The 27,923-nt window shown below is 37.3% G+C and overlaps 1 protein-coding gene across 4 annotated transcripts in view; it reads left to right on the top strand.

The window, feature by feature from the left end:
• PLCH1 (phospholipase C eta 1) overlaps positions 1-27,923 on the top strand; it is a 161,950-nt gene that overhangs the window by 120,287 nt on the left and 13,740 nt on the right. For all 4 annotated transcript variants that reach the window (XM_039330630.1, XM_039330629.1, XM_039330627.1 and 1 more), the window contains exons 11-19: positions 1,861-1,968; positions 4,265-4,426; positions 7,367-7,435; positions 10,210-10,304; positions 11,176-11,276; positions 23,566-23,745; positions 25,065-25,172; positions 25,571-25,695; positions 26,544-26,628. In XM_039330630.1, coding sequence (XP_039186564.1) covers positions 1,861-1,968; positions 4,265-4,426; positions 7,367-7,435; positions 10,210-10,304; positions 11,176-11,276; positions 23,566-23,745; positions 25,065-25,172; positions 25,571-25,695; positions 26,544-26,628 — 1,033 coding nt within the window. The remainder of the gene's footprint in view (positions 1-1,860; positions 1,969-4,264; positions 4,427-7,366; positions 7,436-10,209; positions 10,305-11,175; positions 11,277-23,565; positions 23,746-25,064; positions 25,173-25,570; positions 25,696-26,543; positions 26,629-27,923) is intronic.

Raw genomic sequence — 27,923 nt, 5'->3', positions numbered from 1 at the left:
AGAGCTCATATCTGTGAGGCTTGGCTTCTGAAAGGATATGACAGTATGTGACTAATGTACCATTTGGAGCCACTTGGATGGAAGTGCAGAATACACTTTTTGCTAATAATGATTTCTTAGGTCACCTTTAAATCTCATAGTAAAATGTGCTGCAAATCAGCAATCTGTTACAGGGAGCTGCATGGTCTGTGCACCTCCTCTTTTTTCTTGCCTATATTGGCTGTCAGAGGTTAGCATTTGTCTTTGTCTCTTCAATATTAACCTTCTCATAGAACAGAACAAAAGAACCCAACAAAGATGAGTAGGAAATAGCCACCAATCCTTTTATCAAAACCTGTTGCAAAGAGCTATTCAGGGAGGATCAGGTTGTGGGGGTGAAAAAGGATTTTCTGAAGAGCTAAGCTGTCCATGAATTTACTTCTTAAAAACTTTCTTACTCTATCAGCTGTTAAATCCTGATATCCTTTTCAATAAGTCTGAGATACGGGGAGTCTAGAACTATAAATCAAGGCTATGTTGCAGTTTTATCATTATGCCTATCATGGGTTCTTTTCAAGTACATCCAGCTTGGTGTCTCAAATCACAAAAGAACCAATAACACAGGTTCCTAAACAACACCTACAAGACTCATGTACTCACATACTATTATTCACTACTCATTCTTCTCCCCATTTTTCAAATGTGTCAGCTTGTCCTTTAAAAAAAGACTGGCCACTAATTAGAAAGTTTTAAAAATACGATTAGATAAATTAATGGAAGATAAAAGGTTGCTTGTCATTAATGGCTATATATTGTATGAACACTATGAACAGGGGAACATGTTATGTTAATTTTTGCTTGTGAACTTCCCAGGAGGCATCTGATTGGAATACCCATCTCTGGATCTGATCTATTTTTTGTCTGATTCAACAAGTCTCTTGTTATACTATGCTGTTAAGCATGCGAGTATGTGATATCCTATGCTCAGAAGTCCTAGAAACAAGTGTTCTATATCAGAGGTCTCCAACCTTCCCTCGCGGACCAGAGGGAAGGAGAGCAGCTTCAAAATTGTGCGGGGCCACACACACTGCTGTGGTACTAGTGGCCCTGTTCATGCATGCGGCATGTGTTGGCGCCGTGTGAATGCATGAATGGCTGTGCACCCTGTGGCGGGTAGTGGTCTGTTCAAGTATGCGCAAATGGGCCCTGGACATACCCTGCACTAGCATCCCTGTTCGTGCACACGCGCATGCACAAATGGAGCCATGGGCATGAATGGGGGGAATGCGTGCCCATGCTCATGAGCACCAGCCATTCATTTCCAAAGCCCTCTGGCCAAGAGCCCACAGCCCGCTTCCGGGCCATGGCCCATAGGTTGGGGACCCCTGTTCTATATGCTATGCAGAATATGTAACTGGCTTTAAATGGGAAAAGATTCTGCAAAAGTGATTGAGAAACTAGCATGAACAAAAGGTGGAATCATCAGTCATTTAAAGTGATGCTTTGGGACAAAAAAAACAACAACAACCCTATCTTGAATTTACAGGATCATACATTATCAAGGGAAGGATTAATGGGAATATATATATCAGAGAAAGTGAAGGGTTTGTTTATTTTAATTTAGATAACAGAGTGTAGGAAAACATTGACAGTTTCATTATTTAAAAGCTACTGGAATAAAACTGGACATTAGTACCTGTTTTATCATAATTTTCTAAATAATATTTTCATATAATGCTATTGTGCATATCATTGGATCCGCTTAGATTTCTAAAGTACATTTATTGTAAGCTGTTATTTTTTGCTGAATAAGTTAAATAGTTAAAAATTTCACATCAGAATAGCAAATTTTAAAAAATATATTGTTATTTTCATTTTCAGGGTAAAAGGCTCCCATATAGTCTTGGTGCAGATGTTGAAGAAGGAGAGGTTTCTGATGAAGACAGTGCTGATGAAATTGAAGATGATTGCAAGTTAAATTTTTCTTATGTAAGTGCATATAATACATCTAGTATGTTTTCTGATGATGGCTTAAATCTCAATTTTCCCACATTGTCTAAATAGTGATACAATACTCCTATTCCCCCTTAATGTATGACATATAAAGTAGATACAGCCAGAATGAAAATTCAGTGTAACTTAATGAAATGACTTTGAAATTAGTGACTTCCGAGATAAGCCTGAGTAGTTTTCTTGACAACAAGGTGGCAATGACTTGTCATTGCTTTTCTGGAATGCTTTTTCAACTTACCAGGCTAGACTACAACTATAGGGTTTCCTGGTTGATCTTTTATCCAAGTGGTTAGATCTGACTCTGTTTGTACCAGATACCCTGATTAAGTTATCTTGCCATTTCACAAATCCCATACAGATCTATTTTGGAAAAAAGGAAGAAATTAAAAAAAATCTGTCTAACAACTCCAAGGATACCTGCTGTTTATATCAAATAATTCCAAGGTGTCACTCCTAGATATATGTGTTCTTCCTGCCTTTTTGAATTAGGAGCTATGTGGCTACATCTGTCCTATGTCCTGTTTTTTCTGCTATGAGAATCAGACATGTCCCCATCATACCTTCTGAACCCAGATAAAAGTAGCCAGGCACTACTATCATTTGAAACTTGGTTTAATTTACTGCAATTTTAATGTAATTAACTTCAAAATCACAGGAATTAAAATGCCATTAGTATTATTACTTCCAATATATGTAATAATGCTGTCATCATGAAAAATATGATGATTCAGCAGCAGCAAGTTTCAGAGATGCTCCAGAAATGTGTGAAACACTTATCTAAGAGTCAGAGAAATTAATAATAATATTAATAATTGCATGTTGAAATAGAACAACTGTGGCAAAAGAAAATAAAGATAGTACCAATAATAATGGACTCCTTGGCTGCAATCCGAAAACATCTGGAAAACCACTTCAACACCTTCAGCCTTTGCAAAACCATCAGACAATTGCAAGAGCAGCTTTACTTGGAACAGTTTACAACCTGTGATGATATCTTTAATCCCGTAAACAACATCTGCTTTTCTCAGGTTTTTGAGAAGGATTTGCTAGGTGGATAAAAATGCCAAATCCAGTCTAAACAGCTCACTGATTGTGTGACCCACCACAATATTTTATGAACTACCTGTCTTAAATATTATCAGAATGCCAAATAATAAATATAAGTATAAATTACACCACTGGGTAACTTATTGTTTTCAGCAACCTGCGCTGACTTTCCATCAAAAATTAAATTGTAAACCTCTTGAGGTAGAGACATATCTTTGATAGAGCTATGTAAAATGTGGATATTTGATTATGATGTGAATATTTGATTTGATTTTATAAAGTAATGAAATGTCCTTTGGTCAATGAAGTCTAGATTAAATGAAGATGGAAGTAGGCATGACATATAAATTTATACTTTATTATCTGCATTTGCGTCTCCATCTCTGTCTACATCCTATCCCAATTTCATAGTCTAGGGTAAAATGAATCAGACTTGGATGAGTCTGAAGAGATTTCTAATTTATATTTCCAGATACAATTCTACTGAATACTATACAAATCTAAATGCTCACATTGCTGTGTGCATTTATTTTCTATGTCTTTTCTGTATCATTTTGGTTGAGCTGTGTGTTTTCCATAAGTGGTTCTCAAATGTCATCTGTAGGTAAAGAAAGGCCTTAGTGTAGACAGGAGCCCTGCTTCTGAGAAAGCCCAAAGGGAAGTGTTCTTTTATGAATGCCATTGGGATTAAGGAGATGGTGGGAAGATAAGAAGGCTACAGACCACTGGGGAGGCATTTGTACAGAGAAAGGCAAAACAATTCATATTCTTCCCTTGGCCACCTTATAACAGAATTGCAAGACTACCACACTCCACCCTAAGAATTTCTCCAACATTCTCTTTTTGTTAAAAGAATGACAAATTCTCTTTCATCAAGTCGAATTATAATTTATAGGGCAAACTTTAGTTTTTACTTGGCACTCATAAAAAGCCATTTGTAATAGATTGCAGCGTATTTCATAGTCTTCGATTATACCCAAAGGAAATAAAGGAAATGATCAAGCAGTGTTTCCATCTGTTAATCTGCAGTTGCTATCTCAGATATTTTCTATGTGAAACAAAAAAGGTAAATTATTTTCTTGATCTAACTTACTTTAAAAAAGGCAATAGAATATATAAGAAAGAATCCATTTAAATGGGTTGATACATTTCCCAACTCTGTTTGCCCTTTATTTAAAAAAAAATCAGTTAACATTTTTTATTATTGCTTATTGATCTCTTTCAGAGCAACGGCACAACAGACCATCAGATAGAGTCCTTTATAAGAAAAAAACTTGAATCGTTACTCAGAGAGTCTCAAATCAGAGACAAAGAAGATACTGATAGCTTCACTGTGAAGGCACTTTTAAAAGCAACACATGAGGGTTTAAATGTAAACTTTAAACAGGTAAGTTTTTCTTATTCTTCTGGGAATATCTGTTGCTGATATTCTGACATATAATTTATTGCAGAAGTCATATAAAAAGTAGCTGTTCTTTTGTTCATCGTGTATTTATTTGTATCCTGTCTTTTTAATTTTTATAAATAACTCAAGGTGGCAAACATATCCAACTTACCCTCCTCCTCCTGTTTTTCCCACAACAACAAATCTGTGAGATGAGTTGGGCTGAGATATTATGATTGGCCTAAGGTCACCCAACTGGCTTTTCTACCTAAGACAGGATTACAATTCTCAACCACCCACTTTCTAGCCTGGTGCTTTAACCATTAGAACAAATTAGTGTACATACAAGAAAGATAACACTTACTTTAAAAGGGAGGTAAATTATTATTTCCATTGTTCCTCCCAAATAAAGAGCTTTTGCTGCAAAATAAAAACAAAATCAAAAGAGTTGGACTCCATTTCTTTTAACTATACTGTTTGAGCAGAAGGTTGGACTAGATGACTTAAATCTATGATTCTGTTTTTTTATTTCCTAGAAACCAGAACTTGCTTTAAAAAATCTTATTATTTTGAATACCAAAATAGCAAGCCTCTGTATTGCACAAATGGCTATTTTATCTTTTTTGAAATCTTGAAAGTTTCCAGTAATGGAAGCCCACAACTTCAGGATGCAGGCTATTCCATTGCTTAGGAGCTCTTAGGATTTTCCTTATTTCAAGTTTGGACCTTCACACTAAAACTTCTACCTACTGGTTCAAATGCTGTTGAGCAAGGATCCACACCCTCTTTCTTGCTCTTTCAGTCATTCAGAGAATTGTTGTTTCAGTGTGAATATATCCTTCGGTCACATGAATGTGTGCTTTTCTCCTTTATACTCTTATTTTATATGCTCAGTGCCACCTTGGAGTTTCCAAGTAGTGTGTGAAGAATGTAAATGACTTGACTAAGAGCATGTATAGTAAAGAAATTCTTACATTGTATAACCTGCATCCTAAACTGAAATGAATATCTGGAATTAATGATTAGTGAATAAAGTAAGTCTAGAAAATGGGCAGGGAAAAATTATTCCTTGTTCTTCACCCAAAAGTGAATGGATAATAGATTCTTGTTGCAGGCCACATATTATATAATGGAAACAACTTGCACTGTGAATATCTGAGGGAATGTGTCTCAGTGCCTTTTTCAGCTGCACACTCTGACAGAAACACTGGATTTTGTCACATATCATCAAGCTGTTTACCCTAGGGAGTCTCTTTTGTGTGAAACTCAGATGGGCTAGAACTATGACTCTGGTTTGCCTTTCCTATTTATCTCAGAATGTCAAAGGAGGGATTAGTTGATTTGTCCTCCTGGGTAATGTTTGATTTGACTTCATTTAAGTGTCTGAGTACAAAACAATGTTTTGGGAGCACTAGATTTCTGTAGGTACTTTATTTATTGAATGTATCTATGATATGCACATAAATATATAGCAAATAATATACAGAATCTCTATTTCTGTCCATAATAGTATAGCATATAGTTGTTTATACAATAAAATAAAGATTTGGTAGTACTAGTTATGACTACTTGCTGTGCTCAACCTGGTTTGTTGCACCGTTGTTTCTTTGCCTTGGGATTGAAAAGTTTAAGAATGCAGTTTTCAGACAGTTGAAATCTTAGTGTAATCTAATATCTACTAAAAATTACCTTAAAATTATAAAATCTCATTTGGAATAAATAATATTCATAGTTTCTGGCTCTTCATGCTTTCTCCTTCCTCCTACAACGATATTGTAAACCTTGTTTTAAGGGACAATGTGATTTGATCTACAATACCCAGCTAATGACTTTTGAGAAGATACTGATGAAGTAAAACAGTTTTGACTAATGACCTGTTTTCATTTCCATAGTATTATTAAGATAACCTAATAAAACAACCAAGCATGGCTTCTTAATGAGCTTAAGAACCTATTATTAAGAGTCCCAAAACTGGAACTCAAGCTTGTGCCATCAATGAGACAATCAGAGATCAAAAACTCACCAAGGCAGGAAAACTATATTTTAAAGAAAAAGGAACTAAAATTATTATCCATATAAGTAGATTAATGGGAAGAACTGTTCTTTGGGGACAGGAAAAATATTTAGCAGGTGTGTTAAAGTGGAATTCAAATGAGATGTGATGGTTATGAGGCAAGGATGGAGCCTCAGTAGATCTTAAAATTATTCCTGTGAGCAAGTGAGAATCCTTTGCAATTAGAATCTGTTGCTTTTTGACTCTTCATGTTCTGTTAGTTTAAGCCGCAGAAGAGGTTGACTTAGAAAATTAGCGTTATTGAAGGAATTTGGTGAATAATTCCACAGAAACAGAAGGAAGGAAATCAGTTCTATTCTGAAGTAGATTTTGATGTAGTTCTAATAGCCCAGGCAAGAGTGTTCTTTCTCTACATTGTCTATAGTATCCATAACCATCACTATCCAAATGTAGTGTGATCTTCTGCGCACACATACAACAGACACAAAGAAATACATACCGTACATCCATACATACAGAAATATATAAAAATAGCATCACATATTATTTTATTAGACCTTAACTACTCCAACACTCTGCTTTTCAGGGCAAACTTGCAAGCCCACAGACAGAACGTGAGGCATGTCTCTCTGTGTCTATCTTCTGCCAGTTCCTTTCAGCTTTAATCCTAACCATCCTTAAGAGATTTTACTGTAAGTGTAGTTAAGTCACATTTGGGCCCCATTCAGTACTTACTGGGTAACAGACTTCATGGCAGGCACTTTAAAGCACTGCTGTAGATGACAGGTTTTTTGGTTTCTACCAACCAGCCTCTTAGAGTAGAAACCGGGTTTACAAATATTTTACTAGATGGCTAAATTGATGCAGGAGCAAATGTGGTAACCAATTAAATTAGAAAATGATTTTAATGAATTCATTGTTTTTCACAGAATTCAGGTTTGAAGGACACGAACAAAAAATCCCACAGTAAACTCATGGGCAGCTTTGGTAAACATAAGGTAAGCAATGCATGATTATGAATCCTTTTCCCTGACTCCCACCTCTGTACTAGTCATCTAAATAAGCCTTTCTCTATGAACTTGAAGATACATGGACTTCAATTCCACATATGTCAGCTGAGGAATTGTGAGAGTTGAAATCCACATATCTTCAATTTGACAAAGTTAAGAAATGCTGATGGACCTAAAGAAAAGCTGCAGCTTTCAAGAATATATTTGTTTATGTTTGGAGAATTAGGTTAAATAGTAACTTGATGATAGGATACAAATCTGTCTGGTAATTCAAAATGTGAACTTGGTGAAATTGATAGATTGGTCCTATGATGTGACTATTAGATACAACTTTAGTTCATTGGGAAGCAGAAATGGCAGTAAACACAAAATCTTGCAGAGTTGCTGACAAAAATAAAATAGGGGTGAGAAATGCAAAAAAAAAAAAAAGTTTCTTGAATTCCTTGTAGGAAAATTGGGACTCAAATGTAAGTAAATAAGAAAAATCCACATTAATTTCCAGTGAGCCTTTTAGAATTTAATAAATATCTGATTTCTCATCCATAATGGGAGAAAGAAAATAAGATTCATAAATTTGCTTATTGCAGAAAAGTATTATGATACTTTTGGGTTTTGAATGGAGGGACTGAAAATAGATTGGCAGTATATAATACCAATTCAGATCTGGCTGTAAGAGCAGTATATTTGTTTCTGCATTTCAGCAGAACTGAGGTCAGTACACAAAAAATTGCTAAGATCCATGACAGACTAGGAAGAAATCTTTTCTAATATTGCTGGTACTTCTATGAATCCAAAATATTTTTGTATTCAAGAGTGGGATTCAGCCAGTTTGTACCACTTTGGCAGAACCGGTAGCTAATTTTTTGTTGCCCAGGACCAGAATGGACTTCTGGAAGCAGCATCCACACAGAGAACCGGTTGTTCATGTATTTGAATCCCACCACTGGTTGGTTGGAATATTTGTTGCTTTTTAAAGCAATGACACATATTACTAGAAGCACTTGCATTTTTATATCTCCTTCTTCCCAGCACGGCTGCTAATTGTACATTTTTTGAAATACCGTAGGTTGGAAAATTTTGCCAAGTAACACATGTAAAATACACATGCACATAATTAGAGTGGAGTCTATTGAGAATCATCTATCAGCATGTCTGAGATTTGAAAAAATATTGAAAATCAATATTAGTGTATGGGATTATGCTTGGTAAATGATGGATGAATTAATAGATAATAGTTGATTGATATTCTTTATTACAATTATTGAACACAAACATAAAGGAGAAACACATGAGGTAGACAATGAAACAATGAGAAGAAATGGAATCCTATTCTGGAAATTGGGAAACATTGGGCATTAATCTTTCCTTCATACATACAAAGAGTTGAACTTTATGGCATAGTATAGTAATATCCCATTTACTTGCTTATAAAATATAATTAAAGTCATAAGAACCATGACGAAGAATCTGTAGCTTTGTAAGCTAGATTCTTTATAATATAGCTTTGTAAGTTATATTCTGGGCATTTAACAAAGAGCTCCATGGAATTATAGGTGTTCTTCTATTGCACGGTATTTGCTAAATAAAGAACTGCAACAAGGTATATTATTTATATATATATATAAAAGAATTGCAGAACAAGGTATATTGCTTTGCATATAATAAATCTATTCTAAAATAGATTTTAGCTTTAGCCTAAAGGCAACTGCTCAATGAGTTGGCATGCAAGGTTATTTTATTTATATTAAGTTCTGAAGGAAAATTAACAAGTCTTATTGTTAATTCAACCCATGGATGAATTCTGTAAATATTTTAGACATGTCCAAATGGGCACCCTTAACAATTGAAATTCCCAGCACACTGTGAGACAAAATAGGTAGCAAAATACTTATTAGAAAATTATACCCCTGAAAACTGACTCAATTCTTTGAAAATGATAAAATATTTCAAAAGCGTAATAATATCAGCTAATTAGACCTTCTTATTTTCTTCAGATCTTTTTGAAAAATGGAACATTTTATTTAATAGTAACCTTAGAGAAAATGAGAGAGTTTTAATTACATCTTAAGGCTTACATATTTAGATTTTATTACCTTGTAAAAAGTAAGGTTTTTTAGTGATTTTGTACTGGAAATTGTGAATGTAGTCTTCACTTGATTTTTTTTTTTTCAAAAGTATTGGTTTGAATGATTTTTCACAATGCAATAAAAGAACCATTTTAGCCTGAAGGTGTTTCTTATAAAACTATATATAACTGTCTTGCAGATTGATTTTCATCAGATGCCCTTTCAAAAACTAGCATGAGTAAAATGTTACATTTTTTTCAGACTAGTGCTAGTGGTAGTCATTTTTATGTCACTCCTTTCTTAATCGATATAGCTCCAATCATCAAAATATTGAAACTTGAGAATAGACAAATTTATCCAGGCTGCTGGCAGGGGATACATAGTATTTGGACAGAGGATAAAAGAGAAGAAACATATAGTTAGTTAAAAATTTGGACTGCAAAGTAGTTTTTTTTTATTTTGTTTTTTGTTTAGATTTGTCTAGCTCTTTCTTTCTCTTAAAGTAGCTTGCAGTACACAAATCACAAAGTTGCTGATAAAAGTACATCACCAAACTCTCACAAAAATTAAAGTTCATGAAACATTGCCTAGGATTTACTGTATAGTAATAGTCCATGATTCTATTAAGATAAATGAATCAACTCATTTTTTATAATTGAGGATATTGTTAAGTAAAGACTTTGACTTTTCAAACAGAAGGCAGTTAAATCAAAATCCAAATCTCACAGCACATCCGATGATGAAGACGCTCAGCATAATGTATCTGGAAAAGAACCCAGACAATTATACAGGTTAGTAACAATAATCACATCTAGCTTTCTTATGTTAAATAGAGTCATACGTACAAGTGCATTTCTCCTGCAATACATGTAGTGGTTGTCTTTTAAGCAAGACATTGCAGGACAGAATGTGGACACATTTAGTTGTAAATAAAACAGAAGTCACTAATGCTTCATCTCTCAAATCATTATGTAATGAATAAGGTATGATTGTTTCAAGTGTGTTTGTGTTGAAGAAATTTCCAATTTATTTTGTTTATGTCAAGCTTCAAAACCAAGAAAGATACACTGAAGTTCTTCTAAGCAGTTTCCTTTATTGCTACTCATCTATAAACAAAGTCTTGCCAAACCAGAGCAGATTACTTGCACCATTAAACATACTGTATACTCTGTGAACTCCTGGGGATGAGCAGCTTTAACTCTTCCTCCCAAGTAAACTACCTAAACTTTATTATTTTTTTGCTCTTCTGAAATGCACTCTCTCCCTTCTGGGAATCTGGACCATCTTCCCCAAATAAGGTAACTGATCCAGCTTTAACTTTATTGCAAATAGCTAAAGGTCCAGCTTTAATTTTATTGCAAACAGCTAAATAGAAGGCATGCACATATAAAGGTCCACAGCTGAAATGAAGAATTAAAAAATGAATTGGAATCCCTGAAAACTGTTCCATCTTTTAACATGTCTCTTTTTTCTTGATCTTCTCTTTCACTTTTTCTGTTTTCCTCTTTGCATTCTTGATTATCAAATAACAATTATTTGTTGTTTAAAGAAAGAATGATATGGTTATCACACTAATTTTTTGAACACAATGGGAAAAAATTCAATGATAGAGAAGTCAATTTATATTTCCATTTACCTTTTGAAAAACCTTTCTTTTCCCAGTCGGTTGGCTCGGCGGAGGAAAACAATGAAGCTGTGTCGTGAGCTTTCTGATCTAGTGGTGTACACAAACTCTGTGGCAGCTCAAGACATAATTGATGATGGTAAGGTTGTGTGAAATTTATATTAAGGAACATGTGACTATTGTGTGCTTAATAGCAATAGCACTTAGACTTACAATGAGGGAAAAATTATTTGATCCCCTGCTGATTTGTACATTTGCCCACTGCCAAAGAAATGATCAGTCTATAATTTTAATGGTAGGTTTATTTTAACAGTGAGAGACAGAATAACAACAAAATAATAACAAGAATAACAACAAAAATCCAGAAAAACACATTTCAAAAAAGTTATAAATTGATTTGCATTTTAATGAGTGAAATAAGTATTTGATTCCCTATCAATCAACAAGATTTTTGGTTCCCAGGTGACTTTTATACAGGTAATGAGCTCTGATTAGAAGCACTCTCTTAAAGGGAGTGCTCCTAATTTCAGCTTATTACCTGTATAAAAGACAACTGTTCACAGAAGCAATTAATCAATCAGATTCCAAACTCTCCAACACCCAAAAGCTGTCCAAAGATGTCAGGGAGAAGATTGTAGACCTACGCAAGGCTGGAATGGGCTACAAGACTATTGCCAAGCAGCTTGGTGAGAAGGTAACAATAGCTGATGCGATTATTCGCAAATGGAGGAAACACAAAATAACTGTCAATCTCCCTCGGGCTCCATGCAAGATCTCACCTTGTGGATTTTCAATGATCATGAAAATGGTGAGGAATCAGCCCAGAACTACATGAGAGGATCTTGTCAATGATCTCAAGGTATAGTCACCAAGATAACAATTGGTAACATACTACGCCGGGTGAATGACTGAAATCCTGCAGCATCTGCAAGGTCCCCCTGCTCAAGAAAACACATGTACAGGCCCGTCTGAAGTTTGCCAATGAACATCTGAATGATTCAGAGAAGAACTGGGGGAAAGTGTTGTGGTCAGATGAGACCAAAATTGAGTTCTTTGGTATTAGCTCAATTCGCTGTGTTTGGAGGAGGAGGAATGCTGCCTATGATCCCAAGAACACCATCCATCAAACATGAAGGTGGAAACATTATGCTTTGGGGATGTGTTTCTGCTAAGGGGACAGGACAACTTTGCCGCATCAAAGGGACGATAGACTAGGCCATATACCATCAAATCTTGGGTGAGAAAGTCCTTCCCTCACCTAGGGCATTGAAAATGGGTCATGGATGGGTATTCTAGCATGACAATGACTTAAAATACATGGCCAAGGCAACAAAGGAGTGGCTCAAGAAGAAGCACATTAAGGTCCTGGAGTGGCCTAGCCAGTCTCCAGATCTTAATCCCATAGAAAATCTATGGAGAGAGCTGAAGGTTCGAGCTGCCAAATATCAGCCTCAAAACCTTAATGACTTGGAGAGGATCTGCAAAGAGGAGTGGGACATAAATTCCTCTTGAGATGTGTGCAAATCTGGTGGCCAACTACAAGAAATGCCTGACCTCTGTGATTGCCAACAAAGGGTTATGCCACAAAGTACTAAGTCTTGTTTTGCGAAGGGGTCAGATACTTATTTCACTCATTAAAATACAAATCAATTTATAACTTTTTTGAAATGCGTTTTTCTGGATTTGTTTGTTGTTATTCTGCCTTAACATACACCTACCATTACAATTATAGACTGACCATTTCTTTGTCAGTAAGCAAACATACAAAATCAGCAGGGGATCAAATAATTTTCCCCCTCACTGTATATGCCGCTCTACAGTGCTTTACAATGCTCTTTAAATGTCTTAAAGAATCAGCATATTGACCCCAACAATCATTTTACCAACCTTGGAAGGATGGAAGGCTGAGTCAACCTTGAGCCCATCAGGATCAAACTCCTGGTGGTGGGCAGAGTTAGCCTGCAATACTGCATTCTAACCCCTGAGCCACCACACTCCTTAAGTGTGTATGTATATGGATGTGTATGTTTATTATTGTATATGGAAACCTGTGGAACTATTTCTTGATGTGATATAATGTCATTTAACAATTCTATCACATTAGTATCTTCATTCATGCAAGCAGAAGATAAATAGAAGCTTCCTATGTTTGTTCCTTGAAGGATTAAGTCCCAAAGCATTTTCTGTAATTACTGTACTATAGTCCTGTAGATCAGGGCTTTTCAACCTTTTCACCCATTGTACCATTTTTAGGATATGGCAACATATGAGTACCACCAGTCGCCTAGCAAGGTGTCACAAATTTGACCCCCCCCCAAAAGGAAAAAAGTGATAAAGTACAGGTAGTCCTCAACTTACAACAGTTCGCTTAGTGAGTCTTCGAAGTTACAATGGCACTGAAAAAGTGCCCCCCAAGCCACAGCCAAGCAAGACACCTGCCTGCCCACCTGGCAGCGCTCTCCCTCCTGTCTGAGGTTTTCATTGTTGTGAGCATTTCTGTTGAGGATTGGCAGTGGGATGGGGTGGGGGGTGTTTGGTTTTTATTCTCCCTCATCTGCTGGGTGGTTGCAGGTTTTGGTCACGTCACATGACCCTGGGAAACTGTGACCGTCATAAATATGAATCAGTTGCCAAGCATCTGAATGTAAATCACAAGACCTTGGAGATGCTGCAACTTTCCAGCTGATTGGTGCTTGTTCAGGGCTGAGCAGAAGCTCCAGGATCAGCGCCAAGCTTCAGCTGGAGCCTGGCACTGATCCTGGTGCTTTCATTAGGCCCTGACAGCCCTGAAGAAGCACCAATCAGCTGGAAAGCGGCACTGATCCTGGCGCTTCCGCTGAGCCCTGACAGCCCTGCAGCTCCAGCCGTCTCTTGCTCAGGCTTGTGTGGTGCTGCCACCGGTTCAGCTCATTCCCCTCCCCTGCTACTTTTCTAGGATGGTCGCATACCACCTGCAAGGTGCCAATGTACCACAGGTAGTACCCGTACCACTGCTTAGATAATATCTACTTCAGATGATAACATCTGGCTGATCCTGTTTGGTCTTGAAAGAACTGGACCTTATTACTTGGAAAGGATTCCTGCAGAGATCAGGGTTGTAGGCTAGATAGGAGGTTGGAGAAAAAAAAAAGAGATTTACAAAATGTGAATGAAGATTATTGGGTTGGAATAGAAGATATGCTCAGTTTATGAGGCTTCCCAGAACAATGGCTAACTAATATTGGAATCTTTTTTTTAAAAAAAAATCATGTAGTATTATGAAGAAAATGAAGCAAATGAACTTGAATTAATACTTTTTTTTCGCTCATCGTGAAACAATTGGGGGTGCCTATAATCTGCATAATGCTGTAATCTGCAACAGGTATAAGCAGAATTTGGATCACTAATAAGAATATTTGTGACTTCTGCAATCAGTTAAATTAGTTTCAAATATGTCATACTTTATTTCCCATATACCTTAGCAAGTCTGCCTCATGGGAATTTTAATGCAAGGCATTCTGAGGACAATGTGTCAAGAAATGTTAATCTTAATAAGAATGTCTAAGAAATTGTGACTGGAGATGGCAGAATAGTAAATGGGGCAAACAGATTATCAATTATATTATAGTTTGGATATATTAGACCTGATCTTGTACTCCCCTGACATATTTTTTTGTTCATCAGTGACTATCATTTCTCATGCATTAAGTTTGATTTAAAAAGCAGGCCTATAAATTTGATAAATAGTAGACAATTTTAGAAAACATTCTAGTTTGGTACAGGTTCTATATCCTTCTGGTATCACAGTAATAGAAGAAGTGATAATCCCAGGGTTGGCATGGCAGAGGTAGAAAACAAAAGATGCCACTGAAGTGCATGAAACTTTAAGGTAAAATAGCTTTAAAAAAAGAGGATTAAGTGGGTGGATTTATATGCTGACATCTATTGCTTGTGACAAAACTACCTTTGACTCAGTTTATACTTATTGATTCTTGTCTATTGGTTATTCATCTCTGAGAACTGTTTACAGTGTTTATTTTACAATTCTTTATTTTCCTTCCAGCATGTCTCTGGTATCCTCCTACTTGCTTTTCTTTGACTTTACTGTAAAGTTTGATCTCAGTTGCAATCCCCCCAGGCTTCTACCCGGCTCTGCTGCTCAGCTTTTGTCTGGAATAAATATTTGATAAGCAATGTTAGTGCATAGGTCTCAGCATGTAGATATACTGATATCTATCTTTCGACTCAGCAGCCCATCCAAGAAACTGTTTTGGGTAGCTTTTTAAAATCAGAATATCTATCCCCATATAAAATGAATAATATACATAAAGAATTATACTTTAGCAATCTTCTGCGAAGAATTTGCCATCTGGATTTAAGCCTGCTGGGATATCAGATGACAACTGAGGCGAAATCATATTGAACTCAATAAGCACTATTAGAGCAAATGAAAAAGTGCTAGCAGCCTATTTTGTGGAAGAGAGTTGGGGGGGAGGACACTTCTTGTAATGACACTTCTTATTTTGTCATGAGGCAAGTGTGTCTTCTGCAATTTTTGCCCAAGCATGACAAAACTGTCAAATTTGGGCATCACTAAAAAAAAAAAAAAAAAGTCAGCATTCAGGGTTTTCATTCCCTCAAAGATAGATTGGATTCTGATTACATTCCAATTTCTGTGAGAGCTTTTAAAGTAAACTATGGTTACCTATCTCTGTTGGCCCAAGTGTCAATTACTTATGATTGCAAAAGCTGAAATTCTGCTTATAACATTTAGTACAATCTGAAATGTATAGACATAAGGTTTCATTACTTTAATTTCCCCTCTGACTTAATTTCAGCCAATCTACATTATTAGTTAAACCATTCAGGAGAGCCATAGGTGTCTGTGGTGTGAAAAATTAGTTATCTTGATTTAAATTATGAAGCTTTTTAAAGTACACACTTCCCAAACCTTTGGGATTAAAACCACCTGTCTTACTGAATTGTTCTTGAGCGGTTTGATTATGTACCTTTTGAATATTCTTCACAGCCTTATATTAAAAGCCATGAAGCCCTTTTAAATTAATGCTGTGAGAAGAATAACTGCTCGTCTGAAATACACTGAAATTCTTCATTTTGGTAAATTGATTAGTATTCAAAAATTTAAGGGAAAAAGAAGTAATTTTGTCATGGTTTGAATACGTCTGCATAAATATTTATGTATGTGAAACCTAATTTATTTTGTAGCTTTGTTGCTATTGGGAACAGGCTTACAACAGTCCTGGCAGATCAGCATGGAATACTGAAATAGGAAGTATTGCTTGTTGCCTTGACAAACAGATCAAAGCATTCACTTTCCTCTGTTGTTTAGAGAAGGCAAACAGTGCACTACATTCATTTGCCCTAAATGAGGGATTTAAATTATTTAAAAGAAACAAACGAAATAAAAGAGGAGGTGGAATTGCTCTCTATATAAGAAATAACTACATCTCTACAGAAATAGAGCACAACAATGATAAAAACTGTCTTGAATGCATTTGGGTCAATATAAAAGGGGGGGGGAATGACATTGCCATAGGTGTATACTACAGGCCACCCAACAAAACAGAGGAAAGAGGTGAACTTTTTGCTAGTCAGCTAACTAGCAAAAAGTAGGAAGCACATCACAATAGTAATGGGGGACTTTAACTACCCTGACATCAACTGGGAGACAAACTCTGCACTAAGTGGAAGATCAAACAGGTTCCTGGCAAACCTAGCAGACAACTTTGTCTCCCAAAAAGTAGAGAAGGGAACTAGGGGATTAGTCATTTTGGATCTAATTCTCACTAACAGAGATAAAATGATAGAAGGTGTTGAAACCATAGGAACCCTGGGAGGAAGTGATCATGCAATATTGGAATTCAACATTATGGAAGCACAAGCAATAGAACACAATCAAACTAGACTCTTGGACTTCAAGAGAGCTAATTTCAATAAACTTAGAGAGGGCTTGGGACGGATTCCATGGATGAGAATCGTCAAGGGGAAAACAACTCAAGAAGCTTGGGAAATTTTGAAAAATGAGATAATAAAAGCCCAGTCTAGTACAATACCAACAAAGAGGAAAAATAACAGCTCTCAAAAGAAACCAGCAGGGCTGCATAAAGAACTCTCTAACAAATTTAAAGATAAAAAGGACAAGTATAGAAAGTGGAAAGAGGGGCACATAACTAAATCAGAATATCAGCAAATAGCCTGAGCCTGCAAAGATGAAGTGAGGAAAGCCAAGGCTCAAAAATGAACTAAGGTTTGCGACCAAAGTCAAAAATAACAAAAAAAAGCTTCTTTCAACATGTAAAAAACAAGAAAAAAGTGAAGGAAATGATTGGTCCATTAGTGGGTGCAAGTGGCAAGAAGATGACAAGCAACAGGGAGAAAGCAGAACTATTTAACTCATTTTTTTTTGCATCTGTCTTTACACAAAGGGAAAAAACAGACCAACCTATCAAAAATAGTGCCATAAAAAAACAGAATAGAAACACAAGTTAAGATAGGCATGAAAATGGTAAGTGAGCACCTGTCCAGCCTAGATGAGTTCAAATTGCCAGGACCAGATGGATTATACCCCAAGGTTCTCAATGAACTATGATCTCAGAACCACTGAACTATATTTTTCAAAGATCCTGGAGCACAGGGGAACTACCAGAGGACTGGAAAAGAGCTAATGTAGTTCCCATCTACAAAAAAGGAAAAAAAATGGACCCAGGAAATTACAGACCTATCAGCCTGACCTCAATACCTGGGAAGATCCTGGAAAAGATAATCAAACAACGAATCAGCAAACACGTAGAGGCAAACAAAGTCATTATTAAAAGCCAACATGGGTTTGTCAAAAATAGATCATGTCAGACAAATTTTATTGCATTCTTTGACCAAGTGACAAAATTAGTAGATCAGAGGAATGCTGTGGACATAATTTACTTGGACTTCAGTAAGACATTTGATAAAGTAGATCACAACTTACTACTTGACAAGATAGAAAAATGTGGAGTAGACAGCACCACCACCAGATGGATCTGTAGCTGGCTGACCGGCTGTATTCAGCATGTGGTCCCCAATGGAACCGCATCTACATGGAGGGAAGTGTGTAGTGGGGTGTTCTGGGCCCAGTGATCTTCAACATCTTTATCAACGATTTGGATGAAGGGATAGATGGGGAATTCATCAAATTTGCAGACGACACCAAGCTGACAGGAATAGCCAACATTCTAGAAGACAGGCTTAGGATACAGGAGGATCTGGACAGACTTGAACATTGGACGCTATCTAACAAAATGAAATTTAATGGTGAAAAAACCAAATGCACAGATATAGTATAGGGCAGACATGTCAAACACAAGGCCCGTGGGCCAAAAGCGGCCCACCATATGATTGGATGCGGCCCAGACAGCTGTCCTGGAAATGACAAAGGTCTGGCCCCCTCCACCTTGGCGCCGGCCCGAAGAAAGCAAGCACACGTGGGCTTATGGAGCCCAGCAACAGTTGCAGCTCATTGGCCCCTCGGCCGACTGCTCATTGGCCCAGCAGTCAGGCTACTCTGCTGCTTAGCAGCAGTAGCAGCAACAGGAGCTCTGCTGCCCTCCCCCTCCTCTAGCCCAGGAAAGTTGTGAGCCCAAAGGTGAAGTTGCCATCGCAGCCTGCTAGGCATATGGTAAGCCTGTAGCTGGGCTGGAGAGGGCAGGGCTCCAGGGAGCCATGCTGGGCTGGAGGGGGCAGGGCTCCAGGCAATCGTGTCAGCAACATTAGGCTTCTGGCCCCTTAACCCCTTGTTGTCAGCTAGGAAGGGAGGGGAGGATATGCAGGCAGGAGAGACTGAGGGATTCCTGTTCCTTTGGGTGCTCCAAGACCATCTCATTCTGGGGAAGCATCCCCACAAACTGAAAACTCAGCAAATGTACAACAATTGAGCCCATCTCTCAATCTTTGTAACTTTAAGACAGCTGGACTTCAACTCCCAGAATTCCCCACTAGCAAAGATCTGGACTAAAAGTACAAAGGGGAAGTCCTTGCTCCATGGTCCAGTGCCACAAAGCCCAAAACCCTTCATAGGCATACCACACATGTTAAACAACTGGCACTCAATAACTGATGGGCATCCCCTTGCCCCCTGGGTCCCCAAACCTCATTATGCTCTGAGGCTTTGTGGAAAATGCGTGGAAGTCAATGGAGGGATGCTTTGGGTCTCCCCCAAAGGGCAGACCAACAGACCCTGAGAAATCTAACCAGCATTGCTTGCGAAAGCTAAATTTTGGAAGGATATTTCAGGGATTTTGAGCTCTATTTCTGGGCTTCATGGACATAGGAGAGTTGTTGGAAAAAGATGGTTCCTTGTTTCCTATTTGGGAAAGCTGGATGTGTCTTGACCCCTCCCCTGCAATCAGAGACTGGAAGGCAGCGCTGAAAATATCAGAATTTGATCAGAAATGGAGGAAGCTTAACTAGAGAGACTGAGTAGTCCTTGTGGCTGCTAGATAAGCTTTGGAGTGATGGTGGATTGCTGATTTTTTCCTCCATCCATACAGGATTTCTCTTGTATAAAATATATATTTTCAATTGTATCAAACAGGGCTGCAGTCGCTTGTTTTCTCTCCATAGATGCTGTGATATTGCTAAACCTGCTCAAAACATCTGGACTTGCAGCATCCTACTGAGCCACCAGAGTGGATACCTAGTATGCTCACAACTGCTTGCCTCACACGCACCTGGGACTTTGAGCTTTCTGTCCAGTCTCATCCATATATACATCTGCAGGGAAGAAGACTTGCACGCCAATATTTAAACCCCCCAAAATGGCCAAACGGAAAGTGAATTCTGAAAAATGATGCTTTCAAAAGAGGTGGGATGTCACAGCAGCATATGTTCACAAAAGCAAAATCACAAAGTGAAGCTGCTGTGAAAGCTAGTTTTATAGTGGCAGAAGAGATAGCTAAATCAGCCCAGCCATTTACAGAGGGGGAGTTTTTGAAGCGCTGCATGATTAAAGTGTGTGAAGTCTTGTGTCCAGACCAAAAGCAAGCTTTTTGAATGTAATCCTAAGCAGAAATACTGTTGTTGATCGGATATGTGAGCTTGCCACTGATTTACAAGGACAATTGGTTGAAAAGGGAAAAGAATTTATTGCTTATTCCCTTGTTGTGGATGAGAGCACTGATGTCTCTGACACAGCACATCCGTGGAGTGGACTCATGTTTGTGCATTATGGAGGAACTTCTGGCTATAGAATCAATGCATGGCACTACCACCGGAAAGGACATATTTGAAGCAGTATCCAAAAGTATAAATGATATGAAACTGCCCTGGGACAAACTTATAGGACTCACAACAGATGAAGCACCTTCAATGTGTGGGGAAAAGAGTGGATTAGTAGGAAGGATGTAGGAAAAAATGAAGAGCGAGAATGCACAGGTGAGCTGATAGCATATCACTGCATCATACATCAAGAAACACTATGCGGCAAAGCCCTGAAAATGGAACATGTAATACACACTGTAATACAGACAGTTAACTTTATAAGAGCCAGAGGTTTAAATCACCATCAATTTAAGTCTTTTCTTCAAGACATAAATTCTGAACTTGGTGATCTCCCTTATCACACAGAGGTGCGATGGCTAAGTCGAGGAAAAGTGCTCAATAGATTTTTTGAATTGCGTATGGAAATCTGTCAGTTTATTGAAAGCAAAGGAAAAGACTCCACAGCATTGTGGGATGAAAAGTGTCTATGCGAATTAGCTTTTCTATGTGACATTACTAATTATCTCAGTGCACTAAACCTTCAGCTTCAGGGACGGGACTGTGTGATCACAGACATGTACAAATGCTGTGAAAGCTTTTCAAGTAAAGCTGCGACTGTGGGAGACTCAGATGCAACAAGGAAACTTGAGTCACTTTCCCAGTTGCCAAACAATAAAAAAACAAGTCTCCACCACTGTGTTCTCAAGTGCTCAGTTTGCTGATAAACTGAGCATACTTCAGATGGAATTTACACATCGCTTTGTTGATTTTAAAAGACAGAAATTCAGTTTTGGATTGCTCAGCAATCCATTTTCAGTTGAAGTGGAGAGCACACCTGTAAATATCCAGATGGAGCTGATAGAACTCCAATGTAATAGCACGCTGAAGGGAAAGTACGATTCTGTAGAACCCACACAGTTCACCAGTTTCATCCCTGAAACAATGCCCCAATACCGTCTACAAGCTGCTCAAATGCTCTGCATGTTTGGGAGTACATACCTCTGTGAGCAACTTTTGAGGGTGAACAAAAGCACACACAGAAGTCTGCTCACTGATGCACACCTCCACTCTATCCTGAGAGTATCCACAGCTCAAAACCTAACACCAAACATGGATGAACTTGTAGCCAAGAAAAGATGCCAAACATCCAATTCGGACAAAATGGCAAGAGAACTAAAAAGTTTGTGTTTTTCTTTGTTTAAAATTTCTTTTTGCAGATTTATTTGAAATAAATAATTTATTTGTTCATATTTGAAATTTTAATCCTTTTTGTCCCACTTCTTAAACATAATACACTTCTGAACTAATACGATATAATAGTCTTACTACATGTAACTGGCCCTTTGAAGGCAATCATGATGCTGATGTGGCCAAAGTTTCCAGGAAGCAGTTTCCTCCAAGTCCAACTTCTGCCTTGAAAGATCTCTGGAGAGGAGCAGGAGGTGGCAAGGAAGCTGCGTGAGGGAAGGCTGCTCCAACAAGCCAGCATCCTTACCATGCATGATTGGAAATGGGGATTCCTTTTCAAGAAGAGCCAGCCTCCTTCATGCAGGACTGGGAAGTGCTGCTCCCCTGCCTCCTCCTCTTGCTTTCCAGAGATCTGTCAAGGCAGAAGAAGGAAACTACACACACACACACACACACACACACACACACACACACACACACACACTCTCCAAGCTTGGAGACTAGGAGGCTATCCACATCTGAACTAACAAACTACAAGCTTGGAGACTAGGAGGCTATCCACATCTGAACTAACAAACTACAATCATGTCTGGGCTTGGGAAGAAGGCCTTATCCATCCTCTGTGGATAAAAGTCCCCAAACTTGGAATGCAGTGTGTGTGCGTGTGCATACGCACATGCTTGGCTGCCAGAAGTTTGGGGAGGTGAAGAGCTTATGGGACAACTAGTTGTCCCTACATCAAGTTAGCCAGTGTAACTTGTTCTGTCCTGACCCAGGTATCTCGAGTCATCTGCACTGAGTGAGCAGCATTGAGCTGGCCACACCCACCTGGCCATGCTCACCCGGCCCTTTGAGGGCAACCATAATACTGATGAGGCCCTCAATGAAATTGAGTTTGACACCCCTGGTATAAGGGGTACCTTGCTGAATAGTAGTAACTGTGAGAGGGACCTCGGAGTCCTAGTGGACAATCACCTAAATATGAGCCAGCTGTGTGCTGCAGCTGCCAAAAAGGCCAACACAGTGCTAGGCTGCATTAACAGAGGGATAGAATCAAGATCCCGTGAAGTATTAATACCACTCTTCAATGCCTTGGTAAGGCCACACTTGGAATACTGCATCCAGTTTTGGTCACCACGATGTAAAAAAGATGTTGAGACTCTAGAAAGAGTACAGAGAAGAGCAACAAAGATGATTAGGGGACTGGAGGCTAAAACATATAAGGAACGGTTGCCGGAATTGGGTCTGTCTAGTTTAACAAAGAGAAGGATGAGGGGGGACATGATAGCAGTGTTCCAATATCTCAGGGGCTGCCACAAAGAAGAGGGAGTCAAGCTATTTTCCAAGGCACCTGAAGGCAGAACAAGAAGCAACGGGTAGAAAATAAGCAAGGAGAGAAGCAACCTAGAACTAAGGAGCAACTTCCTGACAGTTAGAACAATTAACCAGTGGAACAACCTGCCTCCAGAAGTGGTGAATGCTCCAACACTGGAGGTTTTTAAGAAGAGACTGGACAGCCATTTGTCCAAAATGGTATAGGGTTTCCTGCCTGAGCATGGGGTTGGACTAGATGACCTCCAAGGTCCCTTCCAACTTTACTATTATTATTATTATTATTATTATTATTATTATTATTATTATTATTATTATTATTATTATTATTAATGATGGCACTGAGTAGTCAATCTTATTAGCTGTATGGCATCATGTTGCCATCATATTCACAAGGAGATGAGATCCTAAAGAACTCTTCCTTCCATAGTTGCTTTGGATAATAAGATAGGCAGATTATAAATTTAATAAATAAATAAATTCAAAGCCATTGTGAGTTGAACATATGGTCCTAAGCAACAGATAACAAGAAGTATAAAATATAAAATACTGTACAAAAGAGACTTATTTAGCATGTTTGTATTTCAGTGTAACAATGACTTCTTTTAAAATCCTACTAAATGCAAACTAAAGCTGTCCTGTCTCTGCCTTTTCCTGTTAATTATTTTAACATGCAGGATCAGTGGGGAATGTATTGTCCTTCAGTGAGACAAGAGCTCATCAGGTGATCCAGCAGAAAGCAGAGCAGTTCATCCTTTATAACCAGCAGCAGCTCACCAGAATCTACCCATCTGCCTATCGGATTGACTCTAGCAACTTTAACCCTGTACCATATTGGAATGTTGGCTGCCAGCTTGGTGAGTGATGCATGGTATTGTCAGTTATATAGGTGCCCAGCCTTTTTCTTTATCCCATGGACATGCACCTGTTTATTATCTATCTACAGTACATTCATTCCATATGTGGGTAGCTCACATAGTACAAAAAGTATAGACTTACAAATATGCATTTAGAAAATTGCTTCCTTTGCTCCATAAAAAGATTTAGTAGTTATGGATTAACAGAGCATCAAATCTCTTACTGATCAGCTGTCTCATTAGAACCAATGCATTTCAGAATGCACTTCATTGTTCTTGAATCAAGTCAGACTTGTCTCACCTGATATCCTACATTACATTTGGGCTACAATTCCAAGAACGGTCAATCAGTTTGGTGAAAGAAATTTAGTCCTATCTGGAAGTTCTAGAAAGTGCCAAGATGAAGACTACCATATGTTTATTATCTTCAGTGGCTTGGATGATCTCTGACAATTTGACATTACTAAACATATGCACATATGTCAAGGATTAGGTGGTTCTGCTTTCATTTTTACCCAAGGATGAACTTTTTACTATGAGAAATGCAAACCTCTTCCCAATATGCATAATCATGTACTATACTCCTGGAGAATGGGCAACAGAAAAGATATGTTTCTTTAAGCTGTGTACCCTTGGCCCCAGTATCTTGATTCGTTAATAACTAATTCAGCTACTTAATATCTGTATGAAGTATTCAGGCCACTTCTCTTCCTTGTCCACACAATTATTACTAATATTCTTTGGGCTCCTGCAGTGTCCTTTATCCATTGTTTGTTTAGATTCAAGTTTAAAAAGACTAGAAAGTGCATAGGTAGGAATTGGATCCAGGCTAAAAGATTTCACTTACACTGATAATGTTACCTAGTGTGAGTAATGAAACATCTGCAAGAAAACAACCAAGTTCAGAAAGCACCAAGGACTCCTCATTTCAATCTTGAGCTACAAATCTTCTTTATTAAAAGCGTGTCACTGAAAAAATCACACTGACTAGAACCAAAGGACCATCCGTTCAGGTATTTCTATTGCTCCCATGGTGGAAGTAACAAGCGTTAGCTGAGAGAAAGCTAATCTTTCTCATGTCTTTAATTATTTTCTCATCACTGGAACTATTATTGGAGATAATATGTAATTTGACTGCTTGGATTTGATCTAAAATGCATATTGAATTTTTTCAAATAATTTAATTTTAATAAATTAACCATTTTTTAAAGAACTAAATGAAACTAATTGAGATTGGATCTAATCCTATAAGTATAAAGCCTTATAACTATATGATTGTGGCCAGTAAACTTTATAAATAATATCTGCTTATTCCATAGTGGCATTAAATTACCAGTCTGAAGGGCGGGTGATGCAGTTAAACCAAGCCAAGTTCAGGTTGAATGGCAACTGTGGATACATCCTGAAACCTCAACAGATGTGCAAAGGTAATACAAGGCAGAGGCATGATATAATGAAATATTCATATTTCAATGATGAGAGAGTTAAATGAAAAATGTAGTTAGTTATGCTTTTGCAAACCAATTAAACATTTAATACAGTTGTTGATATGGATCTGCGTTTTTATTTCATGTCTAATGAATTGTATTTGCTTATTTGCTGCCATTTTGTACTTGCTGTATTTTGATTGACAACAAAAATATCTAAATACCCCAAATGTATTTATTTTTGTCTAGGAATAAATGTTTATATATTAAATTCTAATACTAACTTAGCTTTATTCTTTCTTTTAATCTTCAGTGTAGTTTTTTTTCTCAAATGTACACAAAACAAGTTGTATTTCTTATTTTAAGATTATACATTTCCACATTTTTTCTATCCATAGGCACTTTTAATCCCTATTCTGGAGATCCTCTTCCTGCTCTCCCTAAAAAGCAGCTTATACTCAAAATCATCAGTGGCCAACAACTACCAAAACCTCCAGATTCCATGTTAGGAGACAGAGGAGAGGTAAAATATATTGGTGATAGAATTAAGAGTTTGTTTGCTTACAATAGAAGAGATTCATTAATGACCTGTGTTTTGGTTTTGGTTTTTTTTTTTAAAGCAAAAGTTATGATCCACAGACTATTATTGGAAACACTGCTGGACTGAAATAAAAAAGCTTTAGTTAATTTGTTGGTTCAATTGACAGTGGTTCTTTAATTGTTCCATATTTATATATTTATTAATACTTTTTTCCAGCCATTTAGTATGTCATGATAATCACCTAATATTTGTATATTTGTATCGAAAAATAAATCCCTTGTACCAAATCTAATACAGACTATTTCAGCTTGGCAGTTGCTTTGCAACTTGTCATGGGTAAGATTTTTCTTCAATAAATCTAATGTCAAGTTTTTAAGTTCTCATACAAGAAATGTAAAGCAGGGGCAAGAGACTGTAACTACAAGTCCCATCATCATTGATTTTAATCATGTTGACTAAAGCTGATTTTACTCCGCCAACATCTAAATGCGTATAGGTGTCCCACACCTAAAGTACACCACATACTCAAAACTATCCTACAGCTTTCTCAACTTTCTGAACTTATATTCTGTGTGAATAAAATCCATGGTTGCCTCAAGACATATAGTTAGCAAAATTCTGGCAGATGGTTCTCATTTCATCATCTAAATTCAAATTCAACATTTACTGTGAATGTCTAAGCTGTGATATAATATCACTCTAATCTAATGCAATAGTTTACACCCTCCTTAAAATGTATAGATGCAATATAAGAAAGATGGGATGTCTACTTTAGATATTTATGAACATGTCTCAAGCAGTTTTTGTGTTTCTAAAAATGTCTCAAGCAGATAATCGATCCATTTGTTGAAGTTGAAATTATTGGGTTACCAGCCGATTGTTGTAAAGACCAGACCAGAGTTGTAGATGATAATGGTAAGAGATACACCTTGCAGATTTTCATTAGCATATGGCTAAAGATATAGAAAATAATTTACAATTTGAATTTGTGGCTGCTAATACATTTTTGCTTTTTTCCAGTCTTGACTAAGAGTATGATTAAAAACTCAAGTTTAATATTGCTTTGCTAAGCATTATGAAGCTAAAAATATACAGATGTATTTTGGGGCAGAATACTCAATACAAAATGATTTCATTAGTTTCCTAAATGATGTGCTTATTGTCAGGTGCAAAGAATCAGAACCACACCTTCAGTTCTAGTTAAGATGATTTATTGCATGCCTATACACAAGAATCTAATCAACTAACTATCAGCACTACATTGGCTCTATGTAAGAGTTAAGGGATTCAAGGGGAGCTGGACTTGTAGGAACATAATGACTCCAGGCTGATTCCTCTTTTGATTCCACCACCAGGCTTTGCCTCATCTTTTCCTACATTTATGTAACCATATACAACGTGTGGGCTCTGTGGTCGTGAGATAAATCTGTAGACCACTATTTGAGATTTCAATAATGCCAATCACCCAGTAATGGAGGGAATCCCTACAGAGAAGCTCTGAGCTTCCCAAGTTATATGTTGCCTTTAGATACATGATTTTTATAAAGTAGTATTAAAGTTACTAGGCCCAATATATTGTTGGCAGAAATGAAATAAATGAATAGTAATTTGAATGCAAAAACTACTATTTTTTTCTGCCCTTAGGAGGAGGGATACCTTCAAGTCATGGTAACTACCTGAACTAGTCCCTAGTCATTGTAAATTTTTCTTAGCAAAATTTTTACAAGTGGTTTGCTGTTGTCTTCTTTCTAAGGCTGAGAGAGAATTACTGGTCCAAAGTCATCCAGCTGGCTTATGCCTAAGATAGAATCAGAACCACCAGTTTTCCAACCTGGTGTCATAAAACCACAATATTAATCTAGCTTGTTTATGCTTATATAGTAGACTAAAATTAATTAGAATTTCATATTATAGCCAAACATTCTGATTAAGTGGTTTGGTTTAGATAGGAAGCTTCTTTATCCTTCTTATTTTTTAATTAAAGCTTTGGATATATTTTGGTTTATCATCTTCATTAAAGCAGCATTATACTATTGTATGTGTCTATTTGTTGACTAATACTGAACAATAGAATGTAGTATTTGGTTGAGATTCCAAAAAGCCCTTTGTAGAAGTGATTAAACTGTAAGTCTCTGCTAATCGTGCTACCAAAGAAGACCATGAATATTAATTGGTCCAACTTATTCCTCATATCAACCATAGAATGAAAC

This window comes from Crotalus tigris, unplaced genomic scaffold (genome assembly GCF_016545835.1).
Source record: "Crotalus tigris isolate CLP2741 ecotype Arizona unplaced genomic scaffold, ASM1654583v1 scf7180000024430.1745191, whole genome shotgun sequence".
NCBI lineage: Eukaryota > Metazoa > Chordata > Lepidosauria > Squamata > Viperidae > Crotalus > Crotalus tigris.
This window is presented reverse-complemented; position numbering and strand designations above follow the sequence as displayed.